The sequence below is a fragment of the Melanerpes formicivorus genome, unplaced genomic scaffold (genome assembly GCF_026170545.1).
Source record: "Melanerpes formicivorus ecotype bairdi unplaced genomic scaffold, bMelFor1.0.p_v2 SCAF_5, whole genome shotgun sequence".
In the NCBI taxonomy this organism is placed as follows: domain Eukaryota; kingdom Metazoa; phylum Chordata; class Aves; order Piciformes; family Picidae; genus Melanerpes; species Melanerpes formicivorus.
Window position 1 is genome coordinate 31,612,597 of NW_027142357.1, and position 12,741 is coordinate 31,625,337.

A 12,741-nucleotide genomic window follows, 5' to 3' on the forward strand; every position below is an offset into this window, starting at 1 on the left:
GATCAGAATCATCCCCATATCATAAGCATCATGGCTGTCAGAGCACACTAATGTAACACATTCTGTGATTGTTCCAATCTTTTCTGTGACTGTCACTTATAAATGCTTTTAGACATCTTCCTGAGTGCCCATGCATGAGAGCGTTCAAGGGAAAGTGGGAAGTACTTTGTGAATTCTTGCCAAATTTCATATAATTATGTTTTATCAGCCTGAAAATCAGTGCAATAAATTGAACCAGACAATATTTTTAAGAGCTCAAGAAAAAAATTTCTTCTGATTCACTTATATCGCTTGCTTGTCCACTTCAAAGAGCAGAAAGGGCTTTGTATCGAACTTTAATTGTTACTGTCATGACTGTAGGAACCTGCACTTACTCTAAGTTAATCTTACTCTTTGTAGTTTGAAACAGGTTCAAGACCACCTCTGTTTCAATTACTGTTAGCTGAGGATTTGTCTCCAGAATAGAATAGAACAGAATTAACCGGGTTGGAAATCCAGCATCTACCTTGACCATTTCTCCATAACTGTTAAATCTGCCAATAAGCCTCCGCAGTTCAAGGACTCCAGCTGCGATGTGAATGAATCAGAGGCTGCTGGGATCAGGAATGGGGCCAAAGAGACTAGAGATAGTTATTATTTAAAGGTAATTGAGTGGAATGGGCAATAGAATAAGCTGATGAAAAATAGAAGCCCCTCAGGATATCCACATTCTGCCTTTCACCCTGGAGCTCAGGTCCTAGGTTCTTGGTTGAGTAAATCTGCTTCTCTCAAATAAAGAGCCTAAGATTTTTTTGCCTTCAAATGCAAAACTCTGTACTCACATCTGTTCTGATGTGAGAAGGGTGAGAGCCAGACTGTTTGAGTTGCCTTCTTCTGCCTGTATTGGATCTAATGTTTGTCTCCTGGAGTTGAAAACTGAATGGAAAATGTAAAAGTATAGATGTTTGATAGATGTTGGGTTTGCCTCAACAAATGCTTTCAGCACCAGATGTTAGCAAGTGAAGACGTTTATTACATTGTACAGCAAAGTTATATAGTCTATCAGAAGGCACATGTGTCACATCTCAATTGGTCATTTTCTACTGGCATATGTGTAATTAAGGCATACAATAGGTCAAAATAACAAAACAATATTTTAACACATCCAATCAGATTCTACCCAGCTTGTCTCCTTCAGTTCCAAGGTGTTTACATTACTCTCAAAGACAAAACATAGCTCTCTCTAACTTGAGCAAAGGCAAATCTTCCCTACTGTCCTCCAAAGCTATCTGAAAACAACCTCTTTTACATCTTCCTATAGTCTTCTAAAGCTACACAGAAACCTCTTCCAACAGGAATATGTTTACTCTTGGTTTGCTAGTTAAGCCCCTGACTGCATACAGGCACTGAAGACCTTTTTAGTCAGAGAGAAAACTTTTCGCTACATTATAATGTGAGTGGAAATTCGGATACCAAGTTTTAGCTTTTCTGAATCAAGCTATGGGGAACTGACCCCATAAAATCAGAATCAAGGCATTTGTTTAATGTTTTTGATACTTTCAAAATTTAAATTCTGCACAGTACTAACCTATATGCCTGATTTAATTCCCATTTCCCTTGTCCCCCCTCCCTCATTCATTGTCACGAGCACATTCCCTCACTTTTGTCCACAGCAGCAGAGTCTAGGTTGAGGTGAGACTGTGCTGTTTGGTAGGAGGTTAGATCTTGGTTTAACTGAACAGGCAAAAATGGAGAAGGACTTTGGTACAGGTTGGCTACTTTTGGGTTAAAAATCTAAAATACAGAAGACACAGGAGACAAGATTTATACAGGGCCTGATTCCAAAGTCCGTTGAGAACAGCAGAAAGACACTTAAAAAAAATACTCTAATTCCCTCAAAGCACAGCACAGGACTCATTGTACAGCTGTGGTCAATGCTGTGGTGGTTGACTCAGATTCATAACAAAATATTTAGTCTCTTAATGCATTTTCTCTGAACAACAGGTATATATTCTTCACAATGCATTACATTGATAAAAGTAACATCACAGAATGGTAGTGGTTGGAAGGGACCTCCTGGAGCCTTCTAGCCCAAAGTTTCTGCTAAGCAGGTTTGCCTGGATCAGGTTGCACAGGAATGCATGCTTTAAAACTTAATGTATGCAGCTTATAATTTCAATTTTATGAGGATAGAATCAATAATATTTCCATCTGTAATATGTGACATTTCAGTGTGTTGCAAGATGTTTTTAGAAACCTTCAGGCCATTTTGGGATTAGGTGGTCACAGGGGTTGCAAATTGGTTTGTGATTCTGTAAGCATTACATCTGCATTTAAATTTGAATTTGTTCACAAGTATTATCTCTACCATCCATGTGAATGTAGTAGGTCTTCTTTTACAGTGCTCCTTAGAATGTGTAAGGGAAAAAGAATGTGTCAGATTTCTTGTTGGACCAATAACCTGTTCGTGGATCCTCATCTAAGGGAAATCTTAAGCGTGGTCTTAAGTAGGGAAAATCCAGAATGTTTTGAGGTGGTGGTGTGCAGGTTTCTGGATCAGACTAAGAATGCAAAGTACTTCTGTGATCCAACCACAGTTTGAGAACATGTTTTTTAACTTGATCTTGAGCGAATACAGTGTCTGTCTTCTGCCCATGAAGGTCACAGCAGAGTTAGATGCCTGGAATGAAGATCTGCTGAGACAAATGAACGATTTCAATACCGAAGACCTCACCCTGGCTGAGCAGCGTTTGCAGCGTCACACCGAACGGAAGTTGGCTATGAACAACATGACCTTTGAAGTCATCCAGCAAGGGCAAGATTTACACCAATACATCATGGAGGTCCAGGCTTCAGGTGAGCAGAACAAATTGATTTCTGTTTTATGTGAGAGTAAAACTCACAAAACCAAGAAAGCCCCTAACACCTTAAAATGTATACCAAGTGCGTCAGCTTTTGACATAAGTACAGACAATACCTCTCTCTCCAATCCCAGAAATATTCTGCAAGTTTGGGAAATTCTTTGGTTCAACAGTATATGTCAAAAATTTTTGTTTCTTTAGACTGAACTCACTGAGGAAACTAGCTTTCAAATCTCATTCAGAATGTTTCACAACTGCAGGATGGAATTTGTGATCAGTTCTAAAGTGGATGGAGAGAGGAAGACAAGACAAGTTACACTCCTTGTTATTGCACCAGCTCAGAAACAAGCACTGCAGTGAGTCATGAGTTACAGATGCTTGAGCTGGCTGGTGTGACCAGAGGTCTGCATGAAATCTAGTCCTTCTAGGCTCCTAACCTTGCTAACCTTTTCTGCAACTACACTTTGAGAGACAAACTGACCAGACATACTGACTTCATTCTCCCCAGACTTGAGTACCATTTCAGGGTTCAGACATGACCAAGGGGTGGGGGCAAAGAGGAATGAGGAGAGAAAGACGCTAGTTATCCAAGAGCCTCCTGGGAAAGTACAAGAGCCTAGAAACCAGTCCTGAAATGGACCTTCTGTTTTCAGCCAACTCTAATTGGAATTATTTTGTATTAAGAAGAAATATGATAAACATACCTGAGTCTTCCTTTTCAACATGCAGCTGAAAGTTAAAAGTAACAATGTGGATGCTAAACAAACAAACAAAAAACCAAACCAAACAAACAAAATTCCAGCTTTGCCATGTGCTACTAAATGTCAGATTTGATTCATATTGATGGGGAGTCTGTCTGATATTGTCACTCTGCTTCTCAGCAGTAGGATCCTATTTCTAGAACATCCTATGAATCAGGATTTTTTTGTTTCCTTGCATCTGGAAAAGGGATATCATAATTCTGATTAATCATTGGGTGAAGTTCAGAAGTGAATGTTACTTGTGAAGTGGTTTAACTATCTTACAGGTTTGGAAAGAGTGTAAAGCAAGAGCAATTCCTGTTCTTTCCCTCCCAAATTGCATTTTCAAAATAAAAAGTATTATTATGGTTTTATTCTTTGGCAAACATTTTACCCATAGGCACCCACCATTAAAAAAATCTGACAGTATTCAGCTTGATCTGGTAAGCTGCACTCAACAGAGGCTTAAGTACTGCTACAAAGGAATGTTGTGAACTAGTCAAGCCAGTGCATTTTATGAACCATGTGTGTGAGCTTCTATGCGATCAGCCTTCAGTATGCCTGCTCCTATGCTTCACCTCTCTGGCTTTCTGGGATAGGATAGGATAGAATAGAATAGAATAGAATAGAATAGAATAGAATAGAATAGACCAGACCAGACCAGACCAGACCAGACCAGACCAGACCAGACCAGGTTGGAAGAGACCTTCAAGGTCATCACATCCAACCTATCAACTAATCCAACCCACCTAATCAACTAAATCATGCAACCAAGCACCCTATCAAGTCTCCTCCTGAACACCTCCAATGATGGTGACTCCACCACCTCCCCGGGCAGCCCATTCCAATGGGCAATCACTCTCTCTGTATAGAACTTCTTCCTAACATCCAACCTAAACCTTCCCTGGCGCAGCCTGAGACTGTGTCCTCTTGTTCTGGTACAGGTTGTGTGGGAGAAGAGCCCAACCTCTGCCTGTCTACAACCTCCCTTAAGGCAGTTGTAGAAAGCAATAAGGTCTCCCCTGAGTCTCCTCTTCTCCAGCTTAAGCAACCCCAGCTCCCTCAGCCTCTCCTCACAGGGCTTGTGTTCCAAACCCCTCACCAACTTCATTGCCCTTCACTGGACACGTTCCAGCAAATGGATACATAACTTGTCCTGATACATCAGTTAAGATGCTTCCTTCCCTCACTTGCCCTGCTCCCATCTTGAAAAGGTCTTTATATGAATTGAAATCTCTGGGAGGTAAAGAATATGATTCAGAACTGAGCACAGTCTTAGTGACTGATTTTTACGAATAATAATTCTCTCTTTTTTGTCAAGAAGTTAGAAATTACTTCTTTTGGATTGCAGACAAAAGATTAGCAACTAAATGAAGTGACTTTTTAAGTGTTTTTACAGGATTATCCAAGATCACTTTCTGTGAAGCCAACTCACTGAAAATCCTTCAGTCCCAAAGGCAAGGAAGCAGAAGCCTCATGGGGTTGTGGAGTAACTGTAGTTAATTAAATGTAATGGTCGTGTCTGCCATGCACTGAAGGCTAAAGGCTGGGGGAGTGGCAAAATCAGAGAGATTTCTCTAGGGAGCTTACTGCTTCTTATTTCAATAAAGGACAGTTATACTTCATAAAAAAATAATTTAATTTTACTCCCACTTCCTGAATCCTATATTATAGTCATTCAGTGCATAAGTTAAGGGATGATTGCTCTCACTGCCAGAGCTGCAAACTCTCAGGGGTTCTGGGAAATCAGCTGCTACTGCTGCTTCCTATTGTACAGTGTCACCACTGCTTCAATCAAAACTCGACTGTAGCCATAGAAGATGTGAATTTTTTCAGGGACATTCTACCTAACCAGCCATTCTTAACTGACCAAGTTTCTTCCCTTCCTTACGATTCTCTTTGGGCTTTATTCTTTTTACCATGTCACACAGGACACTGATTCAATTTTGATTGCTCTGGTGTTTTGCTTGGAGGTCTTTATTCTAGAGAGTCTGTCAGATACAATTACATCCAGGCTTTTGCATGCATGACGACTTTTTCACTTGGAAATCTTGTGCAGGTAGAAAAACAAGGGTTTAAATGATTGCCCATGATTTCTGCACATCTGATGCAGATTTGGAGCAGTGATTCTTACTAGGATGTAGAATGCCTGGATATCCCGTTGTACATTGTCGTGTTGGTACCAATGAATCCACTGGTCCTGTGATGCACCATATCAAACTCTATGCAGATATTCAAGGCATCTGTTACACAAGGCTTCTGTGCAGGTCCAGTATTTCTAAAGCTCCATACAGCTCAGGGTTCTATGATTCCTTCCAATATTCCAGCCCATGTGGGTGAGCCTGCTTTGGATTAGGCTGTTTTCACCATTGGAATAGTTACTCTTCAAAGAAATGTGTGTTTTTGTTAGGGGATGTGTTAAGATCTGGAAGTGGGGTTGTGTTGTCTGAAATTTTTGCAGTGCTTCAAAATTGTCTTCATGTCTCACTAAAATCTATGTTCTTCAGGAAACATATTTGCATTTAGTGACTATTATAACAGTATTCCAAAGAAGACTTGAGAGACAGCACTTTTTCTTTCAACAAACCTGTCTTTTGTTTTTCCAGTTTGATTGTAACTCCACTGCTGGTAGCAAAGCTAAATATGTGGGCAAATATTCTCCAAAATTGGTATTGATGTTGATTGATGTGTCAAAGGGGCTGGTGTTTCCAAAACTTGCAGTTTGGACATTTAGGAAAAATCCATTTCCTATGGAAAGTTTAGGTTCATAAGTCAGTAGAGATTTAGCACCCCAGCACAAGCTGCCATGATGGTGCATTCATGTAATTCATTAGCATATGCACCTTAGTCATTCTCCTTATAGGTACTAAAAATAGTTACACTCTAATAGCTGATTAATGGATTGCACAAAGTCCATTTGCATCATCAGTATCATTGTCATGATGAGCACCACAGTTAGGAGTTGCTCATGGTTTACAGAGCTATGTTTTTATGTCTTAGAAGCAAACTGTCTAAGTCAAGCCTGAAACACACTGGAAAGCTGATGTTGGGGAAATTTCTACAGTGGTAGAACAGGTGCAAGTCAAAAAGCAATGCACCTTCTTTACACTGAATAGTATCTTACGTTGCTAATATCTCAGGTGTAATAGAATAGAATTAACCAGGTTGGAAAAGACCTTTGAGATCATAAAGTCCAACCTATCATCCAACGCTATCTAATCAACTCAACCATGGCACCAAGTGCCTCATCGAGTCTCTTCCTAAACACTTCCGGTGATGGCGACTCCAGCACCTCCCTGGGCAGCCCATTTCAATGGCCAATCACTCTTTCTGTGCAGAACTTCTTCCTAATATTCAGCCTAAACCTCCCCTGGCACAGCTTGAGACTGTGTCCTCTTGTTCTGGTGCTGGTAGCCTGGGAGAAGAGACCAACCCCCTGCCTAGAACCTCCCTTCAGGTATTTGTAGACAGCAATAAGGTCACCTCTGAGCCTCCTCTTCTCTAGGCTAGGCAACCCCAGCTCCCTCAGCCTCTCCTCACAGGGCTTGTGCTCCAAACCCCTTCACAGCTTTGTTGCCCTTCTCTGGACATGTTCTAGCAAGTCAACATCTTTCCTAAACTGAGGGGCCCACAACTGGACACAGTACTCAAGGTGTGGCCTAACTAGTGCTGAGTACAGGGGCACAATGGCCTCCCTGCTGCATCCTGATCCAGGCCAGGATGCCATTGGCCTTCTTGGCCACTTGGGCACACTGCTGGCTCATGTCCATCCAGCTACCAACTAGTACCCCCCGGTCCCTCTCTGCCTGGCTGCTGTCCAGCCACTCTGACCCCAGCCTGTAGCTCTGCAAGGGGTTGTTGTGGCCAATGTGTAGAACCTGGCACTTATATGTGTTAAATTTCATGCCCTTGGACTCTGCCCATCTGTCCAGCCTGTCAAGGTCCCTCTGCAGAGCTCTTCTACCCTCTAACAGATCAACACCTGCCCCCAGCTTGGTGTGATCTGCAAACTTACTGATGATGGACTCAGATTGTTGATAAAGATATTAAAGGGCATGGGGCCCAGCACTGAAGTTACGTTTTGTAGGATGACCACTAGTGTGGCTTGGAACTATTTTCTGTAAGATTTTATAGAAAACATTTTCAGTTCATATTTCTTCACTTAATATCTGCTGCACTGGTTGAGGCATTGGAAAATGGCAGCCGAGTGTGGCTTATCAGAAAGCCGGCTGTCCTTTTCTATTGATCAAAACACAATGTAAAGACAATATGTATGAAACTATTCTGAAAACAAGGCTTTCCATTTTTCAAAACAGTTTTTGCAAAGAGTGAGTGCTCTTAGCACATGTACCACAGAATAAATCTGCGTGACATACGACAAGCGAGAAAGGGCAGATCATTCATCATCGGGAGCACAGGCTGCTCTTGGATAGCATCCCAGGCAGTTCACTGGTTGCCGCCGATGCGTTAGCGCAATCAAAACCATACCAGCTGAGTGTGCCATGAAGGCAAACCGTGCATTTAATATCAAATAGGTGCGGTGAAGTCAAGCATAGAAAAAGCCATCATGTCCTGAGGATACAGTACCATATGCAGGCTAATTGTAGCAACAATGCCTCGTGTCTGGCAATTGAAAAGAACTTCACTCCCAAGAATAGAAACGTGTATTAAATTTCCAGTTCTCAATTGGAAGCCAGGGGCCATTTCACTTTATTTGGTAATGAAGGAACTGTTTTGTTTTGGCTGGAAAATGAAGGAAGCCAATCACTTGCATTCCCATGTGCTTTTTCTGATAAAAGCAGAATCCAGGAAAAAGGGGATATGATCAATCATAAGGTCGTATTTTTTGTGTGTAGTGTCTCTCCTCTGTAGATATTGCTGTGAGAAAGAATGAAAGTCACAACTCTCTGAGGAGGGCTTCTAAATGGGTTTTAAAAAGAGTGTCCAAGCCTTTTGTACAGCAGCTTCTAATTAACACATTTATTTATTAGTGTCTTATTATTCCATGAAGTCAAATGGCTTTGGAGAAGAGTGTAGTGTTTTCTCAGCATCACTGCAAGCTGATTATTTTTAAATTGGGTTCCTGATCCTTCCTGTATTGAAGCCAATGGCAAAATTCCAGTAGACCTTAATAAGGGAAAAGTCAGGTCTTTGTTGGTTTATAATCACAGGGATTACAGTGACATAGGATCACATCATGTTTCCTCCAGGCAAAACTTTCACAGTTTCACTGGTAATGTACCCAGCAATGCTTTTGCACTAGTGTAATAAAGAAGTAAGATATGAAACTCTGTGTTGTATGTCATGTAACCACCACCCATAAGGCTTGTAGAGTCATAAGAAAATCCTGAAGGTAGAAAGGGACTCAGGAGGACTCTTATTTCAAACTTCTGATGAAGTCAGCTTCAGCTATGAAACCAGATCAGGTCAATCAGGGGTATATCAATTTCACACAGGAAGCAAGGGGTGGGGAATGTGGTACTAAGCCACCTTTTCTCTCTGGTGTGTGAGGAGTGGATTAAAATCAGTCTGTGAAATAATTCTGAATGAAACATGGGTTGTCTTAAACTAAACTGTTGTTAAAATGCCCAGATGGAAAAAAGGTTTGCACTGTGGAGTTCCATTCTCTACTGTAGATCTGGCCCCTAGAGTTCTGGCCACTAAGTTCTTTTCAATATGCATTTCTAAAGTATAAGCTAATAAGTTCTTCCCATAAAGAGAGATTGGCCAGTGGAATGTGCTGCCCAGGGAGGTGGTGGAGTCCCCATCCCTGGAGGTGTTCAAGAAGGGATTGGATGAGGCACTTGGTGCCATGGTTTAGTTGATCAGATGGTGTTGGGTGATAAATTGGACTGGATGATCTCAAAGGTCTTTTCCAACCTGATTTATTCCATTCCATTCCATTCCAATAAGTTACTGGGAAAAGGGAGGGGCTTCTTGTGGGGGTTTTCTGTGCTTTTTTTTAATTAAATGTTTGTGATAGTTTTTGAGAAAGGCTGTGGTTAAGTCATGTCCTACTATGCAGATGGGTAAGATGGGCAGAGAAACACTGCCTCCTAGAAAAATGTACTGATGCAGGACAGAAAACTGGGAATGCCAATTACTCCTCATGAGAGAGTTTAGTGAGAAAGAGTTACTCAGAGTTGCAAATCAGTGTGTAAGGTGGCACAGTATGTTGAAGATTACATTTGTAATCTTGGTAATTCAAATAAGTCCAATGATCTTTCTCTCCTCATGTTACAGGCATTGAGCTGATCTGTGAAAAAGACATTGATCTTGCAACACAGGTTCAAGAACTGCTGGAATTTCTTCATGAGAAACAGCATGAGCTGGAGCTTAACGCTGACCAAACCCACAAGAGGTTAGAGCAGTGCCTACAGCTCCGGCACCTACAGGCTGAAGTCAAGCAGGTGAGAGTTTAGCCACATATAAAGGTCTTAAATGGATTTTCAGCCATTACACGTGCAAACTGCTAAACCAGCTCCTGCCAAGTCACATACCTTTAGGTGGACAATCTTACTTCCCCTTTGCTCACCAGTACTTGATTTGCTGACAGATTGCAGCATGACCCTTTAAAGAACAATGAAGTGCTCTGTTCCTTCTAGTGTGCAGATATTTGACTTCATGGGAAATCTGTGTAACCTCTCAGCTGGAGAAGCTGTGTCAGACTCCCTGTGTTCTGGGACTGCAGTGATTAGGTTTGGAATCCAGACTTAAGCTGTTGGGGAGAACTGGCCCAAAGCAAAGAGCAACTGAGCTGTGAGGTCTAAGTGTGACATTACTGTAGGTTCACGTTTTCATTTATTGCCATGTTTCTGTTGACCTGCAGGAATCTTTAACATCTTCTGTGGTCTCTGGATGCTAGGAATTGTTTAGCCTTCTCAGTACTGTTACGCTGCCTGTTTTCCCCGATTGCATCCTGGCATAGGCAGTTGTATTCTGCCTCTTCTTCCCTGATACTTAATTTGGATGTCACACATTTCTTTGTTTTCCTTTGCTATGCAAGATAATGCTACATTTCCTGCTTCCTTATCCTCACCTCATTATCCTGTATCTGTTGGAGCATAACTGTTTTACAACCCAACATCTAACTGATGTAGATGGGTTTAGGACTAAACTACTTAATATTTACTTGTGAAAGAAGAGCTGCCTTGAATTAGTATTTCCATCAGAGCCTTCATTGCTATGTGACCTTTCAGCAAACCAGTAGTGAAGAATCGTTGTATTTGTTGAGCTGAATACTAATAACTCCTTTGCTTATTGACCTGTAACTTAACACAGCTACAATTTCCCTTAGAAAGAAGCAAGTTATAATATATCTGTGCCCTACCTATTCAGTTTCCTGTAGATGATACATAGCCCCAGCCATTTAGTGAATTTGGGAAATACATTGATTTTGACTTGTAGTTCATCTCCAGTCTGGTCCAGATTTCCTTCACTTTCGTTTTAGTACATCTGAGACGATGAATGATCTCATTCCCAGATTGCCCTCACTCTTGTGAATCAGTTGAGATGTGGTTGTCCCAAGACACCTACTGTAGCTGTGGTTAAATTCTGCTGACATAGCAAAATTCATCACAAGGCTGCTACATGTACAGGTGTTCCCATTTTGATATAATGGCTCATGTAAATACAAAGTCTTTTAACTGTCTCTCTCTATTTACGTCTCATTTACCAAGGATTTCTGCTTTTTATCATATGCACTAAGAGGTCGAATAGCAAGCCAACGAATCAAAGTCTGTAGCCATTAAAACATAACAATTCCAAATGAGATGTTTTGTGAACTGCCTGAGAGTGGAAATACTATAGATCAGTGCTCAACAAACTCTTTGTTATTAAGAAATATTCTGCCCAAGACTGATTTCCCCTCATTTGGATCCCACTCATTTCTGACAGAAGCTACAGTTTGGCTTGTTTACATGAATGTAATAATAACAGTCTCTGAAACTTTTCACCTCTCCCAACAATCAAGAACTCTAGCATTTTGTGGTTGCTGTGCCTCAGACAGCCTCCAAACACCAATCATCCACAAATCCTCTCTTCACAAAGATCAGGGAACCTTCCCTAGCTGGCTCCCTCAACAACTGTGTCAGGAAACTCTCTTCTGTCAGAAACCCCTCTTATCACTCTAGGACCCTCTGAGACCGCTTCCTCTCTACTGTGTTGTATGGTGTTATGTGATACCATCAATGTTGTTCTGCTTCTCCCCTATAAACGAATGGCTAGGCTTTTTAAGAGAGTCTTTGGAGGTTTATTTAACTTTTACAAAGTTGATAAAATCAGCAATTTGTAGGAAATGACTGTTTAAAGCCATCTTTTGCGGTGGGCCTGTCTGCACATAGAGAGATAATGCTGAATTAGTACAGGAAATTATCAGGGAAAGAAAGGAGCTGTGTTAGCAGCTTATGTATATATATTTTAATTACAAGGTATTAAGTACCATTTAAGTAGGAACCAGCTTGTGAGCAAGTTTCATCAACCAGATACAAATATGTAAATGCTTTCTTCCAACATTTCACTGCCTACTCCTAAACCAATGATACAATAAAAGTCTCTGCAGGTGACTGGGTTTTGCACTTAGATTTCAGAAGCTTTAGGTATGCAACTGAAGTTGTTACTTAGTGTATATAAACAACATGCACACAAAAGAAGAGAGGAAAAAAAAAAAAAGAGGAAAAAAATAAAGGGAAAAAATTGCTCTAGAGAAAGCTGATGCAATCATAGAATCAGTCAGGGTAGGAAGGGACGACAAGGATCATCTAGTTCCAATCCCCCTGCCGTGGGCAGGGACACCTCACACTAGATCAGCCTGGCCAGAGCCTCATCCAGCCTGCTCTTAAACACCTCCAGGGACGGGGCCTCAACCACCTCCCCGGACAACCCATTCCAGGGCTTCACCACTCTCATGGTGAAGAACTTCCTCCTCACCTCCAGCTTCATTCCATTCCCCCTAGACCTATCACTACCTGAGATCCTGAGAAGTCCCTCCCCAGCCTTCTTGTATGCCCCCTTCAGATATTGGAAGGCCACAATAAGGTCACCTCGGAGCCTTCTCTTTTCCAGACTGAACAGCCCCAACTCACAGTATCACAGTATAACTTAGGTTGGAAAGGACCTCGAGGATCATCGAGCCCAACCTATCAACACAGACCGCATGACTA

At 41.4% G+C, this 12,741-nt stretch overlaps 1 protein-coding gene across 7 annotated transcripts in view; it reads left to right on the forward strand.

Moving 5' to 3' along the window:
- KALRN (kalirin RhoGEF kinase) overlaps positions 1 to 12,741 on the forward strand; it is a 556,957-nt gene that overhangs the window by 360,469 nt on the left and 183,747 nt on the right. For all 7 annotated transcript variants that reach the window (XM_068139021.1, XM_068139024.1, XM_068139015.1 and 4 more), the window contains exons 14-15: positions 2,640 to 2,835; positions 9,824 to 9,990. In XM_068139021.1, the coding sequence (XP_067995122.1) occupies positions 2,640 to 2,835; positions 9,824 to 9,990 (363 nt within the window). The remainder of the gene's footprint in view (positions 1 to 2,639; positions 2,836 to 9,823; positions 9,991 to 12,741) is intronic.